The sequence below is a fragment of the Heptranchias perlo genome, chromosome 11 (genome assembly GCF_035084215.1).
Source record: "Heptranchias perlo isolate sHepPer1 chromosome 11, sHepPer1.hap1, whole genome shotgun sequence".
Classification (NCBI taxonomy): Eukaryota; Metazoa; Chordata; class Chondrichthyes; order Hexanchiformes; family Hexanchidae; genus Heptranchias; species Heptranchias perlo.
This window is the reverse complement of record NC_090335.1, coordinates 52,567,279-52,595,131: the sequence shown is the minus strand read 5'-3', so window position 1 is coordinate 52,595,131 and position 27,853 is coordinate 52,567,279. Positions and strand designations below refer to the sequence as shown.

Genomic DNA, 27,853 nt, shown 5'->3' with positions numbered 1-27,853 from the left:
CTGCATCACTGCCACTTCCATGGAGCTTAGCACTTCGACTGATCTGCAGGAGGGTAGACTGCAGAAGATGAGTGACGCCTTGAAGGCTGCTATCCATTTGCTCCATCTTCTGTCCAAGGTGAACGTCTGCCTTCCAAGGCAGAGCGCGGGTTTGAGCCCAGAGTCTGCATGGCAGCTGCTTGAGCTTCCACCAAAACAACAGTGACTCCTATTGTGAGGGCTCGGTTGTAGCATCCCTGGAGGTGGCCACACTCTCCAAGATAGACTGCAGAGTGCTGGTGCTGTGAGAGGTGACACTGCAAAGACTGGAAGCGGACTTCTCCACACTTTGAGTCATAGTAATGAAACTTCTTGGCAAGGCTTCAAATACCTGATATAACTGCTTATATCAACAACAACTTGCATTTATATAGTGCCTTTAATGTAGTAAAATGTCCTCAGGTGCTTCAAAGGAGCCTTATAAAACAAAATTTGACACCGAGCCACATAAGGAAATATTAGGACAGGTGACCAAAAGCTTGGTCAAATGCAAGCAGTTTACTTCTCGTTAATGGTTCACATCTCTGACTTCCTCAGCAGAGCTGGTAGGGGACCTTGTCCTCTGGTGAGCTGTCTTCTGGGCTGTTCCTGCAACAAGAACCTGCTGCTGCTGACTAGTGCTGGGTGTTTCATCACAGCAGATCCTTCTAACTCACTCTCTAACCCAGTTCAATCTCTTTGCCGGTGCTTGGGAGTGATGGAGTGCATGACTGTGCTTCCTCAGAAGGATTTTCCTCCTCTGCCATTTCTTCTGTGCAGGGTGGGGTGGGGCGGTGGGGGGGGGGGGGGGCTCGAGCTGCTGTGAAAGACCTAGAGAAAAGAGAAAAGGGACAAAAGTTAGATGGCATTGAGAGGTTGGACAGTAGCAAATGAGAGACATCACAATGCAACTTGATATAGTAAAGCTGCGTGCTTGTACATTTCTCAGAGGTTCATGAAGGGATGAAAGTAATAGTCAGAGGCCCTGTTTAAAGAAGCCCTCAGCCTCAAAATGTCATAATCTGACAGCTCTGGAGGAGCCACTGGATCTCCAGCACTTGCTGCTCCAGCTTCGATAGCACCATGAGGTCCTCTAGTAGGTCTTACTCCTCTCCATTGTGTTGACCTGTAGACTGAGAGAACGAGAGTTAGTAAGTGTCTCCTACAAAGGAGAGTGCAGGTGTGAGGGGCTGCTGCTTATTGTGCCGATGCTGAGATTGAGAAGAAGCAAATGGATTCAGGATGGGGAGGTGTTGATTGGAAAGCACGTGTGTGGAGTATGAAGTGAAGAACAAGCCATGAGAGAAGTTGGTGATTGTGCAAAGGCTAGCAAGTGAGAAGACAATGCTTCTAGTGGATGCTGTGAATGGAGTAAGGAAGAGGTGAATGTGTGTTTGTAGTGAGAATGAGAAGTGGTATACTGTGGCTTAGTGCTGGGTGATGAAAGATATGATGGCGGTGAAGGCATTGTTGAGAGTGGCGAGGGAGGGAGAAATTAAAATGAAGCCCAGGAATTAAAATACCCCAGGCCTGTTTTTGGCTGCAATGGGTGATTTTAAACTGACACTAAAACTCAACCGCTAAAAACTGATCAGGAGTTAAAATCGGGGCTTTAGGTTCAGTTTGGCAAACTAAAACTGTGCAGATTACCAACTTAGAGTGCTAGTAAGCTTTCCACAACTTGTTTGATAGGACCTAGTTACCCAGTGGCCAATTGACTTATAGGGTTATCTGGAGCTAACTGGGAAGAATTCTGCCCATAGCTTACTGAACCTACCTATATCACAAGAAAAAACAGAACTTACAAGGGATTCCATTACAGAAATACTTCAATGGTTTTTAAATATTATCTGGAAAACTAAAATTTAATTTTATCATAGAAAGCAAGCTAAGACTGTCTTTAATTTAATTCCATTCAAGTTATAGATTTGTGGGTCACATGACATGATTTAGCTATTATTATTGAAGATTAAATTCTGTGACTAAGACACTAAATGGCCACTAATTTGTTGTGTTTGATGCTGAGTGTCATAACACAATTCTTATCCAAATATCCTTTCTGTGCATCTTTTCCATCCCAGGAGAAATTATGAAAATGTTTACTTTCCAATAAGGGGGAGTGAAAACTCCTAAATTAAATTACCATCCAAATGTAGGAGCTTTGGAGCCCAAACCAATGAACAGCTGAATGCTCATCCCGAGCTAGAATTCATAAGAGAGGTTATACACTTCTGTTCTCACACAGTTAAGAAAAAAACCCTTCAAGGTAAGTGGTGGCAGTGCATTGTTTCAGGTATTCTTTTACTTATGAGAAATACTGTCGTAAATTTCATTCACATTGTTAAATTAATTATACTGTTTGCTACTGCAGATTCTTTTTTTTAAATGTTAATTTTAATAATATATATACATGCATATCAAACAGACAGCAAGTCTTTTTAAAACAACATTGAAATGCTTTTGTTACATGATAATCCCAAATCTGAGCCTGTCGCAACATTTAGTTTGTGATTTATTTATTAGTCAGAAACACTGACTAAAATAACACTGATGCCATCAACTGTACATTGATGAGCTCCTGTATAAGCACTATTAAAATAAAAAGAAACAATATCCATCAGTGTTCATTATTTATTAATAAAGTACACTACAATCAAAATAAAAGATAAAACAATATAAGGCTGATATAAAGGTTTATTGTTTGCTTGCTGAAAGTCTTGCTGTGACTTGTCTGTCAGGCACTAGTTTATCTCTACATTCCAGACGAGGACCCTGTGTGAGGATCCCTCCGTGTCAGTTTGGAGCTGGGGACATTTTTGGTGACATCTTACATGAGGAGACAAGGTTCAGTATCCAGGTACTGTCCACGTTCAAACGTTTTCTGGGATCTTTCTATCACCGATGGATGATGAAAGGACCTGAAATTTGACTTTTTTTTACAGTTGTTATTAAGTTAATATTAAGTTTTTTAAAAAGTTTGAAACTGGCCGTGTGATGTCGCCTGTCACTCCTATCAAAGGGCACATTCCATTGGCCTGAGGGAGCCGCTTTCTGTAATCTGCAGCTGTCACAAGCTCAAAATAATCGCAGGCTGAAGCCGGCCTCTCATTGCAGGCCCGCGCCTCCCCAGCTAACAAAATCAAACGTTATACAAAACGGCAATTGGGTTTCGAGTTAAAGGGCAATATGTTATTTTTTTCTGCTTTCCGTTCAGTTTTAATCATACGCCGATAATATGTGAACGTTTTCACCAATGGAAAGTTAAACCAGAAATATCTCAGTGTAGAGTTACAAAACAGTGTTTTTATTAATATTATTTTCTCTTTTCGTTTATTTTATTGAACTTGGCTTAATAAGTAACTGAGTGTATAAATAAAATAATCAGAGGAAACATTACAGATTGTTCCAGTAATTCAACAATGGGCATAAATTTAAAATATGGGGAAAACTTTAGAGTAACATTATTCATGTTTAAAAAGGATAGAAAATAAATCGTATTTTCGAAATATGTGGCGACCTGATTGATTTTGCCGTTGTTCTGTTTCTGCTAATTGAAATGTTTTTAAACCAGTGTTATTCAATACTTTAGCCACTATCCACATGTACCTAAATGGGAACTCAGATGTGACTAATTGCATTTCTGATTAGTAAATAAAAAATGAGTAATAGACACCGTCGTTGGGCATGTGATCTCAATACTCATATTCCCACACGTATACATGTGTAAATTAACCTGTTGGTGGTTAGTAAAAACATAAGATGAAAAGCAGAATGTGCGAGTTTTTTAAATTGGTGTTAGTGCTTTACAATGGTGGTAGATGTTTGTTAATTAAATATGCACATGTGAAGTACATTTATCTGTGAATCTATGTAAGATGTTTCTACTAAAATTAGTGCATGGGGCTCACCATACCTGTGGCTAGTCAGTGATTTCTACTTGACAACACTGTTATAAACTTTTAAGCTTTCTTCAAGGAGCCATATCTAAAGTTTTTGAAGTTTACAGAAAGCAGAAGAACTGCAAAAAATAAAACTAAAATGAAAGTTGATACCTTATAAAAATACATTTTTGTTGGCAGGAGCCATACACATTAGATGGGTTTACAGTGGCGAGTGATTAAATCACATATACGGTACAGCAAAGCTGGAAGGATCTGATTTACATAAGTTGTTTGCTCAAGTTTGTGTCCACTTTAATCTAACACTTGCGAGTTTTGAGTATTGAATTTGGGGAGAGGTAGAAAACCTCAGGAAACATCATGATAAGATATAAATGGAGTTAATCATATACCATCATCAGATGATACCAAGTAACTGGCAGCCACTTTGAAAATTTTAAATATATTTTTCAAGACAAAATTCAAAGAAAATATGCCAATTTATATTCTTTTTTTATACAACACAATCAGAGTCCCTAAGGGTATGGTAGCCTAGTGATTATGGTACTGGACTAGCAACGTGGAAGATTACTAGTTCAAATCCCACCATGACAAATTATGAAAAGAATTCAATAAATCTGATCATTTGTGGGCTAGCATGAGAAAAGGACTATGAAGAGTTGCAGGATTGTTGTAAAAACCTAATTGATTCATGTACTTTTGGGAAAGGAGCCTGGTGTGGCCGACATGTGACTCCAGCCCCACACTATGTGGTTGACTCTTTAATTTAATGCCCTGAGGGGAACAAGGGATTGGCAATAAATACTGGTTTGTCAGTGTCATCCAGGTATCAAGAACAAATTTTTAAAAATCAAATGAATCCCAGGTGCCTGTCCTAAACTGTGGAACCTTGTCATTTGCAAATATATTACTAAAGCATTGTTTACTAAAATTTGTTGATTTGTGAGTTGTCATTCAATCACCTGCAAACAGAATATGTTCCATTTGTTAATTGCTTTTGGAGCCCACATAAGAAGCAATATTTGGACTGGGCAATAATTTGCATAAATTATGTAATTGCTAGGAATTTGCTTGTTAAAATTATTATGTGTAGATTCAAATAAATAATAATGGCAATTAAGGAAATATTTATTGCTACAATAAATTATAAAATTCAGAAAATTGTTGATAATTTTGTCCAATGGTAGAGGCCCCAAATTTCCTAGGATGTCCAGTGAAACATACCAGAATTTCCCAGTTGACCTCGTAAAAGGCAGAACCTCCACTCACTCCTTACAAGGCCGCTCATATCAGGAAGTGGCCCCTGGGGTTGATCTTGTGGTAGAGACTCTTTATGCTGGGAGTTCCCACTTATCTGACTAAGTAGGGACCCAGCAGGTCAGTACTGTTGAGTGAAGTGAGGAATATTGGCCTCCAAATGGGCACAAGTGGGCCCCACCAAGGGTGGGTCAAGGCAAGAGGAATAAAGGGTAATTTTGTTTAAAAGTTGGATTGGCCCCTTATATAGGGGACTGAAGTGGGGTATATGGAGTAGGTGGGGGGTTGGATGCTGGGCTGGACAACCCTTCCACAATAGCAGACAAGCACTGGATTTTTGACCTGCATGAAGCAGGTGGGTGTCGGAGATGCACCCACAGTGGCGCAGGTGCCTGCCAGCCCTATGTAAATTAGGTGCCCTCCCATAGAATCTGGCTGGGTCAGCTCTGGAGGGGACCAGCAGGTGCAGGCATAGCCACCGGGATGGCAGCCCATCAATTTTGCAGGCCAGAATGTTCATATCAAAGACCTTCAATCACAGGAAAAATCATGGGTGTTTTATCCATCCACATTTTCTGCTGACAGGAGATATACTTTACTGTCATGAAATTCTGTAGAGATTTTCCAGTGGTTCGGACCTCAGTAAAATTTATTATCCTTTCTTTGACATTCTCAGTAAGAACTACATCCAAATAGGAAATTGCTTTTCTCACATCCATGGATCCAGGATGTTAGTAAAATTTATGAAATGTCAGTAAACCTTAATGCAAGAGACCTGCTACAGATCCATTCCTTCTTTCTTTTTGGAAAGATAAGCAATCCCATGCCTAGGGCATACAGCAGTACCTGATCAGAGAAGAATCCTTCTGCATAAAGGATCTTACATGAGGACCAGTGGAGGTGACCTGCATACTCAATGTAACAATGTGTTAACTAGTATTTTAACCTGAAAGACCCTGCCATTTTTGTGTTGTTAGAATAAATAGTATTTATCAAAATGAGCTTCAGAAAAAAAAATTGCAATTTAAAGCCATTTTGTTTCTGAGCTGCTAAAATAGAAGATTTTGCTGAATTGAATTGAAAACAATTATTTTTTTTATTTATCTGCTGCTCACACTCCAGGCTGGCAATCATATCATCATTGAGATCCACATCAGGAGATCTAAAATATTTTCTTTTTTAAAACTGAGTGCTTGTAACATATTTTGGATTTCTATTGTGATCTCAGTGGGTGAGACGAAGCGGGTTTTGAGGAACTTCCATTTCTGAGAAAATAAGGATATATCAAAAATGAAATAAGAACAGAAAATGCTGGAATTGCACAGCTGGTCAATTACCATCTGAAAGAGAAGAAAAGGTTAATGCTTCAGGGAAGACCTTTTATCAGAGCAGAATATTTTTTAAATGTATAGGGGCCATTTTGGGGAATATTTAAATTACAGTTTTACTTAACATCTTGTTTACAACATTTATTTATTATTTTAACACAAAGATATCTTATAGTCTCATACAGCTTTATTAATACTGTAACTACATTTTTTGATATTATTACTAAATAAATAAATACATACAGACATATAATATGTCTTTTGCAGCTTGCCACTCCTAAGTAGCACCCTCCAATGTTCTACTATTCTTACACTGAGAAGCCTGGTAAATGGACCAGGTCAGTTTTGAATCTTATGTGGTTGAGTGCAAGCTGCATAAGTTAAAATTATTGGCTAGTCCAGGAACAACTGGAGGCCATGCCCAAGTGCTCTAAATTTGGAATCAAATTATATGGGCCAATGACTGTGAGTGCAGTGAATGAAAACTCCATGAAGGAGCAATAAGGGGTACATATCTGTGGTTGACGTTGGAAGATCAATATAGAAAAGCAGATTTACAACTGGCAGTGACACACATAGTATCACAGTAGTTACTGCACAGGAGGAGGCCATTCGGCCCATCATGCCTGTGCCGGCTCTTTGAAAGAGCGCTATCCAATTAGTCCCACTCCTCTGCTCTTTCCCCATAAACCTGTAATTTTTTTCCCTTCAAGTATTTATCCAATTCCCTTTTGAAAGTTACTATCAAACTAAAATATGTTAAGTGCTCACTTCAGTAGTTGCTCAGTATGATTCAGTTGGGCCGGGGAAATGTAGTCAGAAACATATAATTTAATGTATTCACAAGACATTCCTCAGTATGTTATTTTGATGGAGGGGTTAAGCTGTTTAAAATAATGCATAAACATTTGTACACGAATATCACAAGCAGTAGTTTCTAGCCTCTTAAGAAAATAGGACCATTGCGGTCCATCCGGCCAGTCCCAAAGTTTGAAAAATACCATACACTACTTTATCATAACCTTCAATTGTTTACTTTTCCAATATCTATCCAGTTCCCTCTTCAGTTTATTTACACTATCCACAACCTCCCCAGGCAGTCTGTTTCATATATTTGCCTCCCTCTGTGTGAAGTAGTTAAATTTAAATTCTCTGTTCACCGACCTTCCTCTGAGCCTGAGTTAATACCTCCTTGTTGTAGAGTTTGCGATAGTTAAACATACTGGGGAGATTTTCAATTGCCAGAAGAACGGGTGATTTTCAGAGGATAATCCGGTGGGCACCTTGGACACCGCTTTGACACCCAAGGCCTTTCTGTTTCAATTTTCAGACAGAACTTTAAATGGGCGCCCACACAACAGAGGCATTTGGCAGTCTAGAATCATAGAATCATAGAAGTTTACAACATGGAAACAGGCCCTTCGGCCCAACATGTCCATGTCGCCCAGTTTATACCACTAAGCTAGTCCCAATTGCCTGCACTTGGCCCATATCCCTCTATACCCATCTTACCCATGTAACTGTCCAAATGCTTTTTAAAAGACAAAATTGTACCCGCCTCTACTACTGCCTCTGGCAGCTCGTTCCAGACACTCACTACTCTTTGAGTGAAAAAATTGCCCCTCTGGACCCTTTTGTATCTCTCCCCTCTCACCTTAAATCTATGCCCCCTCGTTAAAGACTCCCCTACCTTTGGGAAAAGATTTTGACTATCGACCTTATCTATGCCCCTCATTATTTTATAGACTTCTTTAAGATCACCCCTAAACCTCCTACTCTCCAGGGAAAAAAGTCTCAGTCTATCCAACCTCTCCCTATAAGTCAAACCATCAAGTCCCGGTAGCATCCTAGTAAATCTTTTCTGCACTCTTTCTAGTTTAATAATATCCTTTCTATAATAGGGTGACCAGAACTGTACACAGTATTCCAAGTGTGGCCTTACTAATGTCTTGTACAACTTCAACAAGACATCCCAACTCCTGCATTCAATGTTCTGACCAATGAAACCAAGCATGCTGAATGCCTTCTTCACCACCCTATCCACCTGTGACTCCACTTTCAAGGAACTATGAACCTGCACTCCTAGATCTCATTGTTCTATAACTCTCCCCAACGCCCTACCATTAATGGAGTAGGTCCTGGCCCGATTCGATCTACCAAAATGCATCACCTCACATTTATCTAAATTAAACTCCATCTGCCATTCATCGGCCCACTGGCCCAATTTATCAAGATCCCGTTGCAATCCTAGATAACCTTCTTCACTGTCCACAATGCCACCAATCTTGGTGTCATCTGCAAACTTACTAACTATGCCTCCTAAATTCTCATCCAAATCATTAACATAAATAACAAATAACAGCGGACCCAACACCGATGGTCACAGGCCTCCAGTTTGAAACACAACCCTCTACAACCACCCTCTGTCTTCTGTCGTCAATCCAATTTTGTATCCAATTGGCTACCTCACCTTGGATCCCGTGAGATTTAACCTTATGTAATAACCTACCATGCGGTACCTTGTCAAAGGCTTTGCTAAAGTCCATGTAGACCACGTCTACTGCACAGCCCTCATCTATCTTCTTGATTACCCCTTCAAAAAACTCAATCAAATTCATGAGACATGATTTTCCTCTCACAAAACCATGCTGACTGTTCCTAATCAGTCCCTGCCTCTCCAAATGCCTGTAGATCCTGTCTCTCAGAATACCCTCTAACAACTTACCCACTACAGATGTCAGGCTCAGCGGTCTGTAGTTCCCAGGCTTTTCCCTGCCGCCCTTCTTAAACAAAGGCACAACATTTGCTACCCTCCAATCTTCAGGCACCTCACCTGTAGCTGTCGATGATTCAAATATCTCTGCTAGGGGACCCGCAATTTCCTCCCTAACCTCCCATAACGTCCTGGGATACATTTCATCAGGTCCCGGAGATTTATCTACCTTGATGCACGTTAAGACTTCCAGCACCTCCCTCTCTGTAATATGTACACTCCTCAAGATGCAGATTACAGTCATATGCCGGTTGTAGGATGCCTAATGCAATTTTCATCTACAAATGGCCAGAGTTTGTGCCGTGCATGCTAGACCCAGTTGTACCAGACGTTTAGCAGCCCAACCATTGGTCCTAAAAGGAGACCACTCCAAAAACAATCTGGGAAATTTTTGGAGGGGAGTTTTACAGGGTCCGAACTACAGTGGCCTGCAGCCAGTTTATTCTCATCATCCCCCACCAATCAGCTCCTCCTCCCAAGAGTGCCGAAGCTCGCGAGCTTTTGTGACTTAGTGCTTGGAGCATAAAGCTTCAGACAACTGGAACAGATATTGGGATATAGGAACATAGGAACAGGAGTAGGTCATTCAGCCACTCAAGCCTGTTCCGCCATTCAGTTAGATCATGGCTGATCAGCATCTTAACTCCATTTACCCTCCTTGGTTCTGTAACCCTTAATCCCCTTGCCTATCAAAAATCTATCAACTTCAGTTTTGAAATTTTCAATTGACCTAGCCTCAACTGCTACACGAGTTCTATCTGTAGGTTTAGGCTTGAGGAAAGTTCTTTTTTGTCTCCTGCATTATTTCCCTTGTTGCCAACATAGATTCCCCTCTTCCACTCCTGCATTGCTTTCTCAGTGTGATTTGATTACTTTGTATTTTTAGTAATGTGCTTCTGAAGTTTTTCTCCACATTCCTCCTTTTCAACAATATGTTATCGCTTGTGAGGGTAATTTTAAACTAACCTGCCCGGTGGGAAATTGATGGGATTGGATTGGCTGTCTGCTTTACACCCCATTCCATTCTACATTCCATTGGAAAGTAAAATCGAGTGGGGCATAAAACAGGCGACCGAACCGACTGACTGCCAATTTTGGTCATCTTTTTTTGATGTGGAGCTCATGTCTGCTGAAGGCCAGATTACATTTTCTCAAGATCATTTCATTCAGAGCCTTTAACAATCAAAGAAAGTAAATCTCTGGTTCCTCTGCCTGCGCAGCATTTGAACACAGGCCACAGAGGCGAAAGGATAAAACTCTCAACTTTTATTGGCAATCTCAGTCAGACAGCATAAGAATAGAGGAGTGGAAAGTATAAAGGTCAGACTATTGCAATGTGGTTGTGATTTTCTGCGGCTGGGATTGAGGAATATTGTCAGAAAAATGAAACAGGGTACAAATTGTTTTTGTTACATTTAAAGTGTGTACACTGAGTAGCTAAATTTAGATGAGATATCTAGCTTATGATGTTTAGCTTCTTTTCATTTTTGGAGCGAGCATAAAATGAAAATATTTGTATATATTTACTTGTTCCCTATTTCCGTACTTCAAGGCATTGATTCTCTTTGCTTTTATGTAGAGCTGGAAAACAGTCATGGCAACATCTCAGAATACCAACAGTGAACAGGTTGTTCCAGGAGAAAATGATCAAGATGATGTCTTATCAGTGCAGGCCCGATATCTCCGCAGTCCATCTCCTAGCAGGTGTGATGTGTGCAATGATTAATTCCCTGACATAAGCAGATTTAACCATAGATTCATATAAAACTGAGCCTGGTTTAATGTCTCTTCCACAAAACAATACCTCCGACAGTGCAGCACTCCCTCAGCACTGCACTGAAGTATCCACCTAGGTAATGTACTTAAATCTCTGGAGTGAGACTTGAACTCACAACCTTCTGACTCAGAAGCAAGCGTGTCATCACTGAGCAGTAAAGTTTGGTAAAAATGGAAGAGTAAAAACTCCTCTAAGGTAAAAATGGAGCTGCTGATGGTAAAGCAAAATCAGTAATAAATGCTATGGATGATCTGCTAAATATTTTAATAAACAATGAGTTGTTGGGGATAGGAGACAATAATGAAACAAGAGGCATAGGAACAACATTGAAATGCATATTAGAACATTTTAACAACTTGTACTTTATTTTCATTGACAGATTTTCCAGTATATCAGATGCAGACACAGAGAGCATCTTCATGGAGCCCATCCATCTCTCATCTGCAGTTGCTGCAAATAAGATTATTAATGAAGGTAAGATTCTTATGTTCCCAGATCATCCCCAGAAATATATCAAATGTAACAGCTTCCCTAGCCCCGATTTTAATTACGGACGGGTTTTGTATGGGTGGGTAGTGGAGTGAGTTTGAAACTCATCCATTGCCCCAGAAAACAAGCCCAGGGTATTTTAACTTCAGGCATCATTGTTACAAAACAAATGTAGAAATAATTTTTTGCAGCAGATTTGATCCTTACAAGTTATGAACTGATGAGAGGGTACGATGCTGCATTTCAGTTGCTTTGTGGTATTTAAGAGTATGTGTCCAGGTTTCTGAGCAATCCAGTGAAGCAAATGCATCTGTTTCAAAAGATCTTGGTGAAATTCACAGATATGAATTGACTCTGTTACTAAGGATTTGCACCAAAATCTTATTAGGTCTAAAATTCAAATATTCAAAAAGTTCAGAATTTTAAACCAGTTCAGACCAATTGATATTCCCAGTTTTATGGGGAGAAACACACGTCACAATATATACAGAAGGATGGATATTCTGTTGATTTGTCACTTTATGTTTGAGCACTATGATTTTGAAAGAAAGTCAAAGAAGTTGTTTTAAGAATTGGTGGTAACTGTAACTGGATGGAGTGACTGGATTTATATTTTGATTTTTCTATTTTGTCTGTGTAAGATGGTACTGGAAGCAGTGGGTCGCTTCAAATTAGCTGGAGCGTCTAATAAGGCATTTATATCCAGTTCTTGGGAAATCTTCAAGCAGTAAATGCATCTTTACTACTGGTCTTGTGGCAGAAGATGTGTCTACATTCTATACCATCCAGGAGATTCACTTCATATTTTTTACTTTGGATTTCATTCCATCCATATTCGGATGCTCCCACGTTGAATATGAACTTTAAATGTTTCAAAATATTCTTCCTCACCCATTGTTTTTTTTTGTCTTTTGTATCTGAAGAGCTGAAACACAAAGAAATAAAGATTGAGCTAATGTCACCAAAAATGATGGAGTCAGCTGAGCAGCTACTGGTGGAAGACCTTTATAACCGGGTGAAAGTGAAGATTGATGACACCAGCAGATTCAACACACCCTGTATCATGGACATCCAGCGTGCACTCATGCAAAAGATGGAGGCGCCCAGGGAACTAATGGATGAGGTGTGGCCAAATGTCTTCATTGCTGAAAAGTAAGTTGAAAAAAGTAATATTACAGTGAAGTCATGATACTTATATTATCATGGTCTCTAGGTGGGCCCATCACCGCAGCCTATTTAGTTAGTTTATTGTTCTTCCAAATCATTTGCATTTAATCACAATATTGTATATTTTAAACATGTTTTATCTTGTGTTTTTGAACACCTGTGGAGAGGCCTGAGAGTAGAAGAGGAGGAAATGTGGCAATCTAGTCTGAGGGCTTGAAATTGGTCCCTTATGTTGAAGGCAAGTGTGACACATGGAGAGCCAAAAATCTGGATTTTGATCCCAGTGCTGGTTTTTGCGCTGAGCCTGTGCTGGGGAAAAAGAGGCTTGTGCTTCTCCATGGTATTTGGGCATTCTGAGGGCACGTCTGGGATATCCTGGAAATTGCGTTACTTTGCACTGTTGGTGTAATGTCATTCAGGCGTGCCAGAAAAAGCTGGAGCAGAGGGCAGACCTGCTGGTGCAGCAGTCACCAAAACCTCTGAAAATGTACTCCATTGCCTTTGTGTCCAACTTTGCTAAGCTTGTTGCTTGTTTTTTGTTGTGCCCCATCAATATACCTTGTAACCAAACCGTGTCCATCTTGTGTGATGTGCTGTATTTTATTTTCACTTTTTTTTAACTTGTGAAAGTCTTTGGAATTTTTGTTTAATGTAAAGTGGAGCCAACATTTGGAGACGTTTATTTTGGAACTTGCCTTCTCCACCCCAAAACATCCAGTGACCTTGTCTGGCTTAGACAACTTGACTCACACCATGGGCATTTGTTTTGGGATTCTGCTAGCTTTTTTTGAGTTGGTGGATGAGGGGGGATTGGACCAACAGCAGTAGATAAAGGGACCACAGATGAGTCTGAATAAAAGACACATGCTTCTGATTTAAGATAAAGACTGAGCCAAACTTCCATCACTTTACAGGTCATTGCCCCCTGCAGAGATATTCCTGCATCAGGCTCCCCCTGCTAGGCACACCAACCCCTTCTCCCCCAATGTGAACCCGCACTATCTCTCAACCATCTCTCTGAGGCCCCGATATTAGAGTGGAGGCAGGAAGTCAGCGGGGGTGGGGGTGGGGGGGTGATTGGGCGCATGGTTAACCCACCCAATAAAAAATGTCCATTTCCTACGCGATCGCGAGTCAATTGGAGCCACTTAACGTGGCTTCCGGGTTTGCAGTTCAAAAGCTGCGCAGCGGGCAGACTGCGGACCCGCATCACAGGCTGTCAGCTGGAGGAGCTCTGTTTAAAGGGGCAGTCCTCCAATGGCTCCTCCCGGAGGAAAAACCCACACACCACAATGGAGCAGCACAGGGGCAAGGCTGCTGCAAGATTCAACGATGCCTCACTCCAGATGCTACTGGATGGGATGAGGAGGAGGAGGGATCTCTTTTACCCGGCGGACGGGAGGAAATGGCCTGCCTCTGCCAAGAAGGCCTGGCTCGAGGTGGCAGAGGAGGTCACCAGCAGCAGCAACATCTCCCTCACGTGGATCCAGTGCAGAAGCGCTTCAATGACGTAACCAGGTCAGCCAAAGTGAGTACACTTACTGATTCCCCTACAGTCCGTCTTCCACATCACCACCCCCACCCCCCAACTCATTCTGCACTGCCAACACTACTCTAGCACATCACTCCCCACACCCACTTAAGGCTCATCCTCAACTTACCTGCACTTCCTTAGCACTTCCTCACCTCCCCATTAGTCACCCCACCACTACCACTCAACCCAATCCTCATACCACGTCATGGCTCTGTCTCATACTCACCCTCTGATGCATCTCTTTCATGGTCAGCCGCACCCAAACCAATGCATTCATCGGTTGGCCACGTCACCATCACTCACTCACGCATCTGTACTTTCTACCCTTATGGGAGAAGAGAGCTCAGAATGCACGGGAGAGGGCGAGGACTGGAGGAGGGGGGCCGCAACATATCGTCGTCCTCACAGATGTGGAGCAGGAGGCGCTGGAGCTCAGCCGAACCCTCAAGTGCCTGTCCATCGGGGACGCCAAGACTGGCACCTGACAAACGTCTGGTGACATAACTAACATTCAGCACACACAATATGAATTGATGTTAACATGCCTTGCCATCTTCAGCACCTCAGTATGCTCATGGCAACATGACACATCTGTGAAGATGCTTAATATTGCCTTCTGTTCTTTTACAGGGCCTTCAGCGACCGCTGTGATGGCAGAGGGCGATTCCTCAGAGGACCTGCCGGCCTCTGAGGATGCACTTTCACATCTTAGTGAGCCATCCACGAGCGCAGATACTCACATCTCGGTGGGTCCTAGTCCTCAGTTAGTTGGGTTGGCACCTGGTGAGTTACCACACACATGTGAGCAGGAGCAGACACTTGGGGTAGCTGCAGAGAGTGCACGTTGGTGGGAGCACTCTTCTCCAGGCTCTGCTCAGCTGGATGCAGATGCTGAACACTGGGGGCCATCCTTTAAAAGGAGAATGATCGAGGGACAGCAGAACATTTGCGAGGTGCTGGAACAGGTGCCACGTGCACTCTCCACAATAGCGCAGAGGATGGAGGAATCATACTCCTGCATGAGTGGAATGGTGGCATAGGTACGGGAGGGAATCTCTGAGATAGTGTAACAGGGACGTGAGCAACTCTCTGAGATAGTGTCACAGGGACGTGAGCAACTCTGAGATACTGTCACAGGTAATTGTGGGAATGTCTGCGATGGAGAGAAGGCTAGCCTCCATTGAGCTTCAAGCACGGCTCATAAATGAGTCCATTCAGGCCCTGACAACAGCCGTTCAGACTTACAGTGAACGACATTCTGCCACCTTAAACAGGCAGACAGATACAGTAGCACTGGCCTTACAAGGCTTCACACATGTCCTCCAAACTGTCGTCCAGCAGAGTGGAAGGAGTGATGTGGGCCTGGTCCAGGGGAGGGATGATGGCAAAAGGGGCTAGGGAAGTGGGGACGCCACTCAAAGTGCTCCCACGTCTCACCCGTTGCCCCCCTCTCAACCAGTACCTGCAATGCTGCCTCCTCTCCAGGTGGCTGAGTCTGCCCCTGCACAGGTGCAGGTGGAGCAGTCTGTGGAGGGGCTCTCACGGGCATCAAACCAGAGGCGTAGGCTCAAAGCATCTAAAATGTCAGGGTATGAACAAGAGCAACCTGCCACTACGTCTGCTGCATCCACAGGGGATGCACCACGTAGAAGTAGTCGGAAGAGAAAGGCTAAGATTTTGTAAGCATGAAGGGTATGCACAAGAGTGTTTGACGGTTGGTCATTTTTAAAATTTATATTAGCTTTTTGTTAAACTCACATTAACTAGTATTATTGTCACCACTACTGCCACGTCTTGGCCATTCTTGACCGGCTTCTGTAATAAGGCCCTTTCATGTGGTTCACCATGAACGGCGACACTTGATGCCACCCATTGGGTCACTTTAAAGTGGGTGTATGTGTAGTTGCAGGCCTGTTTTGTGCAGGGAGTAGTCGGGGTGGGGGGGTGGTGCTGGTGTGGGCGCTGCTCTATCCAGGTGGTTCGAGGACTGGACTCTTCCCAGTGCCTGATGTTAGGAGAACCATTCACATATCATTGACTCCCTGGCCTCACGAGCAGTCAGGTGAGCTGCTGCTGTGCCCATCAGTTGTTCCTGCTCCTCCTCCGCCTCCTCCTCCTCCACCTCCTTCTCCTCAATGTGGGCGGCAGATGTGGATGGGGCCTCCTCAAGCGGCACCCCTCTCTGTTGTGTCATGTTATGTAGGGCACAACACACTACTATAATGCGTCCCACTCTGCCTGGTGCGTATTGAAGCGCTCCCCCAGAACAATCTAGGCACCTAAATCGGATCTTGAGCAGCCCTATAGCCTGCTCAATTGTAGACCTGGTGGCGATGTGGCTGTCGTTATATCAATGCTGTTGCTCGGTGATGGGGTTCCTCAGAGGTGTCATGTGCAGGGGGGATCCCTCGTCCCCGAGGAGCCAGCCCTTAAGGGTGTTCGGTGCATAGAAGAGGGGCGGGATGTTGGATTCCCGGAGGATGAAGGAATCATGGCAGCTGCCAGGGAATCTGGCGCACACGTGAAGGAATCTTTTGCGGTGGTCACAGACGAGCTGAGTGTTGATGGAGTGATACCCCTTCCTGTTGATAAACAGTCCTGGCTCGTGTTGAGTTGCTCGTATTGCTCTTTGGGTAGAATCGATTATACCCTGAACACATGGGAAGCCAGCCACAGAATGGAATCCCTCTCTGTCTGGCTGAGGTCGTCCTGGGGAAGTTGACGTACTGGGAGGCCCTGCAAAACAAGCCATCAATGACCTGCCTTATGCACTTGTGTGCAGACGACTGAGAGACCCCGGCAATGTCCCTGGTGGCACCCTGGAATGATCCGGAGGTGAAGAAGTTGAGGGCAGTGGTGACTTTGACAGCGACAGGTAAGGAGATGCTGCTCGGCCCAGCCGGGTGCAGCTCGGCCTGAAGGAGGCTGCAGATGTCTGTGACTACCTGGTGACTGACTCTGAGCCTCCGTATGCACTGCTCCTCAGAGAGGTCCAGGAAGCTGAGCATCGGTCTGTAGACCCTGTGGCGAGGGTCGTGCCTCCTGCGACGCCGCTCTCTCTGTTGTTGCCCTCTGTGCTCTTGCGCAGGTGCCTGTGGTGCAGCACTATGTTATGGAGCTCCAAGTGGCGGAGGTGCCTGGCGAGGCTGGTGATGTTGCTCATCCTCGGATGTTGTGGTGAATGCAGCCATGGCGCCCTCCATCCTGACGGTGTGAGTTTGAGGGGCTCCGCAAAGTAGTTAAATATGTTAGAACAGCAGAATTTTGAGTGGCAAGTAAGAATTTTCAGGGAAAACACAAAGATCTTGCAGCCAAAACTTTGTCTGAAAGAACAGAGTGCCCTGCTGCAATAAGTGACCTTTCCTCCCTATCTGTCAAATAAGCATTTGAATGTCTCACTGGCTGCTAGCTGAAACACGTCTGTTACAACATGGAGTGTTTCCCACAGCACGAGAAACATGTTGAGGATGCTTCAAAATCACACCCCTGCAAAAATGTGGAGAAAATTAAGTACTTAAACTACCTCAACAATTGTGTAAATTATCAACCCGCCGACTTTAATTGCCGGTGGGACTTCCATATTCAGGAGGCATGCACGCACCCCGACGCGTCAATGGGGAACCCGGAAGTCTGCGGGGTTGGAGCTGGGCTCCGAACCCAAACTGGATTTCCCCAATTTTCGGAACCCCCCGCCCCCCCCCGTTCCCAATGTACCCGCAATTTCCCGGGAAAATCGAGCCCGAGTGTCTCCTGCTACCTAATCTAGTGATGCTTCTACGTGGCACCCTGGTGGGACAAGGGAATGAAATGGCTGGCTGATGGATGTCCTCAAGGAGTTCCTGGGATAGGGGTGGCTACTTACGTGCTTCAGCAGGATCGTTAGCAATGTCCAGGGTTAGCTCCCGAGTGCATGTCAAGAGTCTGGAAAGTTGGGGGACCCCATTCAGTTTTCAGCCTCTCTCTTATTCTGTAGGTTCCCTTGGCCTGCAATGAGAAAATAGCAATGAATGACTGAGGTCCATCAGAGCTATGCAGTTGTGCTTCCCTAGACAAGAGTGTAAAAATAGACAGCATGCAAAAGTGGATCTATCTACCATTAGTGAAAGGGTTCCGAATGGGTAAAGACAAAAAATAAATAAATAAAGTATACAGCTGATTGAGGTGAAAGTGGTCTATGTGTGTTATAGACATACCACTACAAATATCATGAGCGTATTTCTTCTGCATCTGGAAGGTTGTCCTTTGAACTTCATAGACTGCCTTCACCTGCTCTTCCACCTCTTCGCATGCTGTCCTCACTGAATGCAGTCCTGCCTGCTCCCTAAGAAATGTCTGATTTTGTATTTTCCAATAGTTGCTGCAATGTTGTTCTCCAAAACACCCTTTTCAGTTGAATATAAAGTGCAGGTACATTTCTAGGTGCTGCACTTGCCCTTTTAAGCCTCTGCACAGGAAAACATGTCCCACCCTGACCTCTGCATCACAACAAAGTATGCTGTGAGTGATCAGCAATGTGCTAATGAGGGGACCTTGCAAAATCTGGAGTGTTCTTTCAGAGCACGATGCAAAAGTTGCCGTGCAAAGTGCCCCTGGACTGGGAATGTGCCAGGAGCACACTTTTATGCCCTAAATTGCTATGTTTTGTGATGCTCATGCACTAGGAAAAAGAGAACAGGTTTTAATTTTGTTTTTCCAGGAATGCAACTGTGAATAAGGGTCGGTTGAAACGACTGGGGATCACTCACATCCTTAATGCTGCCCATGGTACGGGTGTGTACATCCCAACAGACTTTTACACAGGAATGGAAATTCAGTACCTTGGAATCGAAGCTGATGACTTCCCTGACTTTGACCTGTCCATATACTTTCGTAAGGCTGCAGAGTTTATGGATGAAGCACTTCTGACATACAGAGGTGAGTAGTGATTCAAATTCTCAATACTAATCAAACCAGGGCATTGTAAAACACAATACAGCTCCTAACAAGAACGTATGCGCCTAGGTCTACCACAGATATGTCTTGGGTTTAATAGCCTCCGTAAGACGATCTCACGTCCTTGATATTCTGGAATTCACCTACATCGCTCAATATCTATATGATAACATAATCCTGGGGCTGTAACAATGCATCCCCCTTGACATATGAACTAAATATTGTGTATTTCGCATGTGCCCTTATGTGTGCTTCTCTTATCTTTCAGTAGGCAGACTGTTTACATGTTAGTCAGATGAGGCCAGAATGAAACATTGAGCCATTTTATTTCTAAGACGGCAAGTGAATATACAAAGCAAGACTTATGATTGGACCCAGTTAATGCAATCAGTGCAATTTGTCTTTACATAATAATACCAAATAATATACATGCTGTGCTTGCCCACATTAGTTAGTCAACTTATTTGACTTAAACAAAATAACTTCTAACAACGCTCCCTCATCATAATATTCTGAGTTTGGGCGAAAGCCCACCCTGGCAACTTTCTGTTTAAAAACCTGACTGTCAGTGTATGTTTCTAGCATTATTATATCTCCCTATGTTCACAATCAGAGGGAGGGAGTCGATGCCAGATATCCCCTGTCAACCTCCTGGACCAAAGACCTCCCAATACAATGGATGTGAGGTATTTGTTGGTTACTGAGAGAAGTTAATGAATTGCTTGTTGTTTCCGGTCTTTGGAGAAACACTTCAATGCTTAGTTCACAAGCATTTTAACCACCTTTCACCCCAGTGTCTTTTTAAAAAACTTATGTGAATACACTTTATTTTAAGACCAAAATTCTTGCTCTTCTCGTCTCACTTGTACCAAAATGACCTCCACAGATGCATCCAAGAATCTGGGAGCTCTTACAGCTGCTGGCACTGGTCGCAGCCTTTTAAAGGCTGTAACACCATTGTATTTCCCTGCCTCCAACTGGTGATAAACCTGTCAGGAGTGTGTAATACAGCTCCAATCCCATTCTGACTAGCAAATTTGGCCTTGTCTCACTAAAGTGATAATCAGTCTTCCCTTCGGGAGATTGGAGACCTGCATGTGGTGGCACATGTGGGATTACAGTATCCAGTTCATGCAAAAAGGGTTTCATTTTTACAGCCTCTTGGGTAAAGTTATCATATGACTAGATATTGGGCATTAAAGATAAACTAATGATCATAGGTACGCAGGGCCCACTTATGGGCGAGACTGTGAACAGTGTGATTATACATTTTTCATGTGTGACACTTTCAGATATACAGTTTGACAGGCTAGAGGAAATCTTATATTTGGGGATAGATTTGTCACCTATACCAAAATAAATGTATTTTATCCATGCACATGTAGAAATCCTAACAACAGAAGTATAATTCAATTGAAAAAGTCTCCATTTTTCATTCCTTTCCATAGGTAAAGTTTTGGTTTCCAGTGTCATGGGAACCAGTCGACCGGCAGCACTTGTGGCAGCCTATCTTATGATCTTCCACCATATGACAATTATGGAGGCATTAATGACTCTACGCAAAAAACGTCCAATCTACCCAAATGAGGGTTTCTTGAAGCAGCTTAGGGAACTAAATGAAAATCTTTTGGATGAACGTAGCCAATATGATCTTGATGATGATGATGATGACACTCTAAGCCAATGTTCTGTCATAGAAGCAAAAGCCTATTCTATCTCTGTGGCTGAAGAGGAGACACAGAGCATCATGGGAGCTAAGGCGCATTCTATCATGGTGGAAGAGGAAGACACAACAAGTTTGATTGCTGGCAGTTTAATGAGCTCTGTGGCAAAAATTAGTGTTGCTTCCAAAAAACCAACATTAATTGATGAAGATGAAGAGGAAAGGATCTATGATGAGTGGAGAGCAAAACAGGGTTTGTCACCAATAGAACGAACCAACAAACCAAGAGAGGAGAGACCCAAACTTCCTGAAAATCTTGAGGAAATGAATAATGTTGATTGGCTAATTAGGGAATGGCAAAGTAAAAATGAAAAGTTTCAATTGGATCCATGTTGGCAGACTGAACTCCTGAGCAACAGTGAAGAAGATGGAGGATCCATTACTGCAAGAAGCAGACAATATGTTACCAGTGAACAAGATGACACAGAGAGTGTTGACAGTCTTGACAGTGAACTTCTTCAACAACGTTTAGAAGAGTATTTAAACAAGCCACGCAGAGCTCGAAATGACTCTTTGTCCACTGAGGCCAGCACTTGGGATATGTGGGATGAACGATTACTTGAGATCAGCAAGAATGTTGCAAGAGGTGATGACAGCAGTAGCATGGCTTCTTTCAGCCAAGGTGAAAAAAGGAGAGACCCAGACGAAGAAAGTTCTATATTCTCCGAAACTAGTTCTTTGTTCAACTTCTGCAAGAAGAACAAAGACAACTTGACCCCTCTGGAAAGGTGGCGTATCAAACGGATACAATTTGGATGGAATAAAAAAGATTCCAAAGCAGATGATGAGAATAAAACTGAAGAAAGTGAGGAGGGGGAGGAAGGAGAAAAAAAATCACTTGCTGATGTCAACCTGACAGCCTACCAGAGCTGGAAGTTAAAACATCAGAAAAGGCTGGGCAATGAAAACAAAAGTGAGATAATTAATTTGACCAAAGATGATGATATTACATCCAAGAGAACTAAACAAAGGCGGGCTGAGGTCCTGGAACGATCCAAACGAACATTGGAAGAGAGTAAGTCCTTCTCTGAATGCGAGACGGAGAGTTCCATGAGTGGAAGCATTCCACTGTCTCTTTTCTGGTCCAAAATGTCTGACAGAAATGTAAGTGATGATGGTGCTTCTATGTTGAGCATGCAGAGTAGTGGACCTTCAGTGTCCAGAGCCAGAACTGCCTCAACTACTACAGTGTCTATGCCACCTTTGCAAGTAAATCCTGATGCTTCTGTTTCACTTTCCAGCATTCAGGATTGGATTGCTTCCGTGGTTAGTGAACAAATTGCTATGAAGCAAAATGAAATAATAGGTACTGCCTCACTAATGGACAAAAACATCCAACAAGGGGCCACTGGAAGAAACATAGAAGATGACAAAATTTCACTTCTCAGCATGCAAAGCGGAGGTGCCTGTGCAGGTTCCCTGCTGGGATCTAAAGTAGCACGCAGCACAGACATGCAGTCTGTCTTGTCATGCAGCAGTCTGTCTAGCTTCAAGTCTGAAGGCTTGCATTCAAAAGAGAAGATTACAAAAACAAGCAAACCACTATATAGCTTGTTTGCAGATGAAATTAATCTTAAAAAGTTAGACTACAAGAACCAGGAGATTAAAAGTGAGATGAAAGATAAAATAGAAGCATGCAAGAAAGAAAAGGTCGCTTCAGACAATAAACGCAGCACATTGTTTAAAAAGAAGAAGAAAGATGAAAGTGAAGATGAGGATTTGGTTGAAACAAATTCAGGATGCTTTTCCTATTCAAGAACAGATAAGTTTGACACAAATTCTAATATTTCAGGTAATCATTTATGCACAGGCACCAGTACACTAGATTCAACTACCAATATACATAAATGGCTTACTGATGTCAAGGAAGTATCTGTTGACAACAAAACCTTAAAATATGACCAGGTTGTGAAAAAAGAAACAAAGCTCAATAGGGCTTCTTACCTCCTTGAGCCTGATAGTGGGTCATTGTCAAAAGTCCATTTGGATGCAACAAAAGATTCAGCTTCGTTATATCTTACAAGAGATGTTGATTTGAAATCACCATTGACAGGCTCAGGAAAATATACATCTGGAAGATTTGCTTCTTCCTATGGATCAAAAGATGATGACAATAAAACTAAGCTGAACTATTCTACCCCATCACCTGATTTGGAGTACTATAGTTTCCGAAGACCAATGGCTGATGAAGCTGGTAGTTCCAGAGATTCATATTCTGAGAGATCCTCCATTGAAATGCAGCCTTCTTGTCCAGATGTTGATTTGCAGCCATCTGACCAACCAACAACTCGCTCTTTCCCCAGGAGATCTCGGTTGAACAGTTCAAAGACAGAACTAAATGCCTACGATCATGATGATATGCTGGAGACACATGTAAAGAGAACATTTAAGCAGAGTTTTGCAACTGTAGAGGAACAGGGCAGTGGAAACGGTAATGACAATGACTTTGAGAAACCTACAGCAAAGAAAGGTTTGAAGTCTGTGTCAAAAAACAGCAGTGGTGAAGATGATGATGAAATTATAGCTGCTTGGAGGAGTCGTCAAGAAGAAATCAGAATCAAGGATAAAAAAAGGCGTCAAAAAGAATAAACACAATAATCACTGGTGCAATAGAAATAATGAATGAGAAGCTGTGTATGTGAAATTGAATTGTTGTGTACATCAGAAATATACGGGCCATTTTAACGCCCACCCGCGCCCCCCCTATCACAGCCTGGCAGGAACGGTGCAGACTAGAGTATAAGATGGTGGGGGGGTTTGCGCGATGTGTTCCCAGCCCCATCATTTTTACTAATTTGACTTCAGGCATGGGAAGGCCGCCTGCTCCAGAGGAACGAGGGCCTAATTTAAATGGCAGTGTTGCGTCCCGATGACGTCATCAGGACTCACATGCTATTTTAACCGCAGGCTTAACTATGGCCTGCCAGCAAAAGCAAAGATCCAGATATGTGCTTTTTACATTTTTTTAAACATTCCTTGTGGGCTTCACCTGGCCTCACAAGGATACTTTGGGCCTCCCATGGCCTAGGTTTCTGCCCCTCCCCAGTTCAGCCCCAGCAACCCCGATTCTCGCCCAATTTAAAATCAGTCCTATAGAGTAGAAGATTTTTAAAATAATATATAAGTTTTAAAAAATCTTTAAAACACATTGTTGATATGAAATAACTATATATTGAAATTAAGTATGTCGCAACATGAATTTGCCCACTTTTGGGTCACATGCTATGCATTAGACAAATTCCAGTTTTAGTCCGCTTTTAACATTTGCTAGAAATATATTTTGCAACCCTTTGCTGGTAATAAAATCCATATTAAAACATACTGTTTGTTTAAATGGGTACCTCTTTTTAGTTTATTTTTGCCTTAGAATGTCTTTAACATCCAGCTTCCATTTTTAGAGGAGTCATAGGGACAATTTTAATTCTTCCCGATCGGCGGGAATGGAAAGGTTCCACTTCCTGCTCCGTTCCGCCAATTTGCGATTTGGGGGCAGATGAGGCTTCCGTCATACTCTAATGGTAGTCTCCTTAATAAATGCAAATCAGGGTCCTGTCGGGAAGCCAGTGAGGCCTGCTAAGGTTAATTAAAAAAAAACTTTAGTGGGGCCCGGAAAAGCAGGAGTGAAATAAAAATCTGCTGGGCCTCTGACTCACATTCCCGACTCACTCTCCTGCGCGGGATTGCCATCCGCTGTTGCTGATTTGCTATCTGGAGTTAAAATCAACCCTTATGTTTCTCCTTCAAGATGTTAGAAGTGATTTGTTATTTCACACTCTTTAGCCAATCAGAATTTGCATTTTAATTATATCTATATATGCAGTTAAAAGTTATTGAGGCAAAATCTGAATGCAGCGGAAATCAGTTGAGGGTAGCTTGGCAGGCTGTTATTATGTCATAATATTTTTGATTTCATCCTGCAATGATTTAGCTTATTTTCGGTCGGGTAAAGGGACACTGTCTTTATGAAAAAGGTGGTTGGCAATGTGTTTTTGTTTCGGGAGGGACAAGAGTTAGTCATCATTTTTGTTATAACAAGACCACGTGCAGTGATGCAATGATGTGTTTCAGTGAATGAACAAAAGAAACACTGGGTTTACCATGTCTTTCAGAAATGTCTCAAAGTACTTCATATAAAATTAATTATTTTGAAGTGTAATTAGTGTTGCTCTGTAAGTGAGTGTGGCAGCCAATTTGTGCACAGCAAGATCCCACAAACCGCAATGGGATGAATGAACAAATAATCTGTTTTGATTGGTGTTAGTTGAGGAAGGAATGTTGACCGAGATACTGATAGAATTCTCTAGTCCTTTTCCTCATTTAAATTCATTGTGTGTTTATAAACAAATGGAAAACTATTTGTCAAACACATTTTCATGAAGATAATGCCCCTTTAAGACAGTATGCCTGTACACCCATAATGTTTAAATCAGTAAAAAGTTTAGTTATAATCATAGAAACATAGAAAGGTTACAGCACGGAAGGAGGCCATTCGGCCCATTGAGTCCATGCCAGCTCTATGCAAGAGCAATCCAGCTAGTCCCACTTCCCCGCCCTATCCCTGTAACCCTGCAAATTTTTTCCTTTCAAGTACTCATCCAGTTCCTTTTGAAGGCTGTGATTGAATCTGCCTTCACTACCCCCTCGGGCAGTGCATTCCAGATCCTAACCACTCACTGTGTAAAAAAGTTTTTCCTCATGTCACCTTTGGTTCTTTTGCCAATCACTTTAAATCTATGTCCTATGGCCTTGACCCTTCCACCAATGGGAACAGTTTCTATCCTGTCTAGATCCTTCATGATTTTGAATACCTCTATCAAATCTCCTCGCAACCTTCTCTGTTCCAAGGAGAACAACCCCAGCTTCTCCAGTCTATCCACGCAGCTAAAGTCCCTCAGCCCTAGAATCACTCTAGCAAATCTCTTCTGCACCCTCTCTAAGGTCTTCACATCTTTCCTAAAGCGCGGTGCCCAGAACTGGACACAATACTCCAGCTGTGGCCGAACCAATGCTTTATAAAGGTTCATCATGACTTCCATACTTTTGTACTCTATATCTCTATTTATAAAGCCCAGGATCCTGTATGCTTTTTTAACCACTTTTTCAACCTGCCCTGCCACCTTCAACGATTTGTGCACATATACCCCCAGATCTCTCTGTTCCAATACCCCTTTTAGAGTTGTGGCCTCTTGTTTATATTGCCTCTCCTCGTTCTTCCTATCGAAATGTATCACTTCACATGTTTCTGCGTTAAATTTCATCTGCCACGTGTCCACCCATGCCACCAGCCTGTCTATATCCTCTTGAAGTCTATCACTATCCCCCTCACTGTTTACTACCCTTCCAAGTTTTGTGTCATCTGCAAATTTTGAAATTTTGCCCTGTACACCCAAGTCCAAGTCATCACTATATATCAGAAATGCAGTGGTCCCAGCACCAACCCATGGGGAACACCACTGTACACCTCCCTCCAGTCCGAAAAAGAACCGTTCACCACTACTCTCTGTTTCCTGTCATTTAGCCAATTCTGTATCCATGTTGCTACTGCCCCCTTTATTCCATGGGCCGCAATCTTAATGATAAGCCTTTCGTGCGGCACTTTATCAAAAGCCTTTTGAAAGTCTATATACACCACATCAACTGCATTGCCCTCATCGACCCTCTCTGTTACCTCATCAAAAAACTCTATCAGGTTAGTTAAACACGATTTGCCTTCAACAAATCCGTGCTGGCTTTTCCTAATCAATCCACACTCGTCCAAGTGACTGTTAATTCTGTCCCGGATTATCGTTTCTAAAAGTTTCCCCACCACTGAGGTTAAACTGACTGGTCTATAGTTACTGGGTTTATCCTTACACCCTTTATCTTGCAAACTAGTCAAACTATGTAGAGGAAGTACAATACTTTGTATTTTATACATTGTGACATTCTGACTTTAATAACAACATTGCATTTATATAGCACCTTTAACATTAAAAAAATCCCAAGATGTTTCATAGAAGCATAATCAGACAAAAATAAATATTACTAGCTATGGTAATAGAATTGTAGATGTAAACTACCTCCCCATTAATTGCCTGAAAGTCTAAACTTGTATTCCCTGCTTATTTGAAAATAGCTTGCATGCATGATTTTGTTTTTCCTCCTTTATTTGGCTATTTTATCAGGAATTCTCTCTTGATCAACCAGTATTAATCAAAATCAATCAAGAAGATTCTGTTGTAAAATAAAGGCAAGTAAAAATGCGTACATTGAGTAAATATGTTGTACTGTTTTCTTGTATCTTCATTACAAAGATTGAACCAAATGCATATATTTTTCTTTTAAGCATACAAAAATAGGTATTTTAATCGCTAGACTACAGGTAAGATGAGGGAACTGACAATCTTCCTGGGCCATGTTTTCAGCTGACACTCCGTGATGCTAAAACAAACCCTAATGTTATAAGAAGTCAGGAATAGCTTTATTTATATAATATTACCTTTTGCAAATAAATACACGCAAGATATAATTTTAAATAAAAGATATTAAAAAATTACATAAAATTCAAAATGATAAAAATAGGAACTTCTGCTACCTGATCTTCATCCCCATTCTCCCCGTTCTCTTTTTTTCTCCAGTTCTCTTGATCCTATTTTTATTATTTTGAATTTAATGTAATTTTTTTTATTGCCTAGCCCCATTCCAACCCACTTCTCTAATAGGCCAGTTATACTACACATTTTGAATTGAGATGAAGCCAAAATAAACTATATAATGTAGTGTGACTTAGTTGTGAAGTTACCCCCATTGAATTTAGGCAAACACTATGAGACAATCTCAAGAGGTAGTATCCCGCTCCATCACCTTAACCCAGGCTGCAATATAATTGCAAAGATATAAAAGTTCCAAGATGCTTCAATAGATTTAAACTGAATTTTTTAATCCTTTTAATATTAGCAGAAAGCTAATTGTCCTCT

The 27,853-nt window shown here is 42.2% G+C and overlaps 2 protein-coding genes across 2 annotated transcripts in view; both read left to right on the top strand.

Moving 5' to 3' along the window:
* Positions 1 to 258: 258 nt before the first annotated feature.
* The window catches only part of fstl1b (follistatin-like 1b), a 587,712-nt gene continuing 560,117 nt past the window's right edge, over positions 259 to 27,853 (top strand). The window contains exon 1 of the mRNA XM_067993032.1: positions 259 to 262. Coding sequence (XP_067849133.1) covers positions 261 to 262 — 2 coding nt within the window. The 5' untranslated portion in view covers positions 259 to 260. The remainder of the gene's footprint in view (positions 263 to 27,853) is intronic.
* On the top strand, positions 2,811 to 27,154 carry dusp27 (dual specificity phosphatase 27). Its single transcript, XM_067993033.1, is given in 7 exon segments — positions 2,811 to 2,875; positions 10,855 to 10,979; positions 11,432 to 11,526; positions 12,465 to 12,693; positions 18,939 to 19,156; positions 20,623 to 23,462; positions 23,464 to 27,154. Coding segments are annotated over 6 exon segments (3,552 nt in total). The 5' UTR covers positions 2,811 to 2,875; positions 10,855 to 10,869; the 3' UTR covers positions 23,524 to 27,154.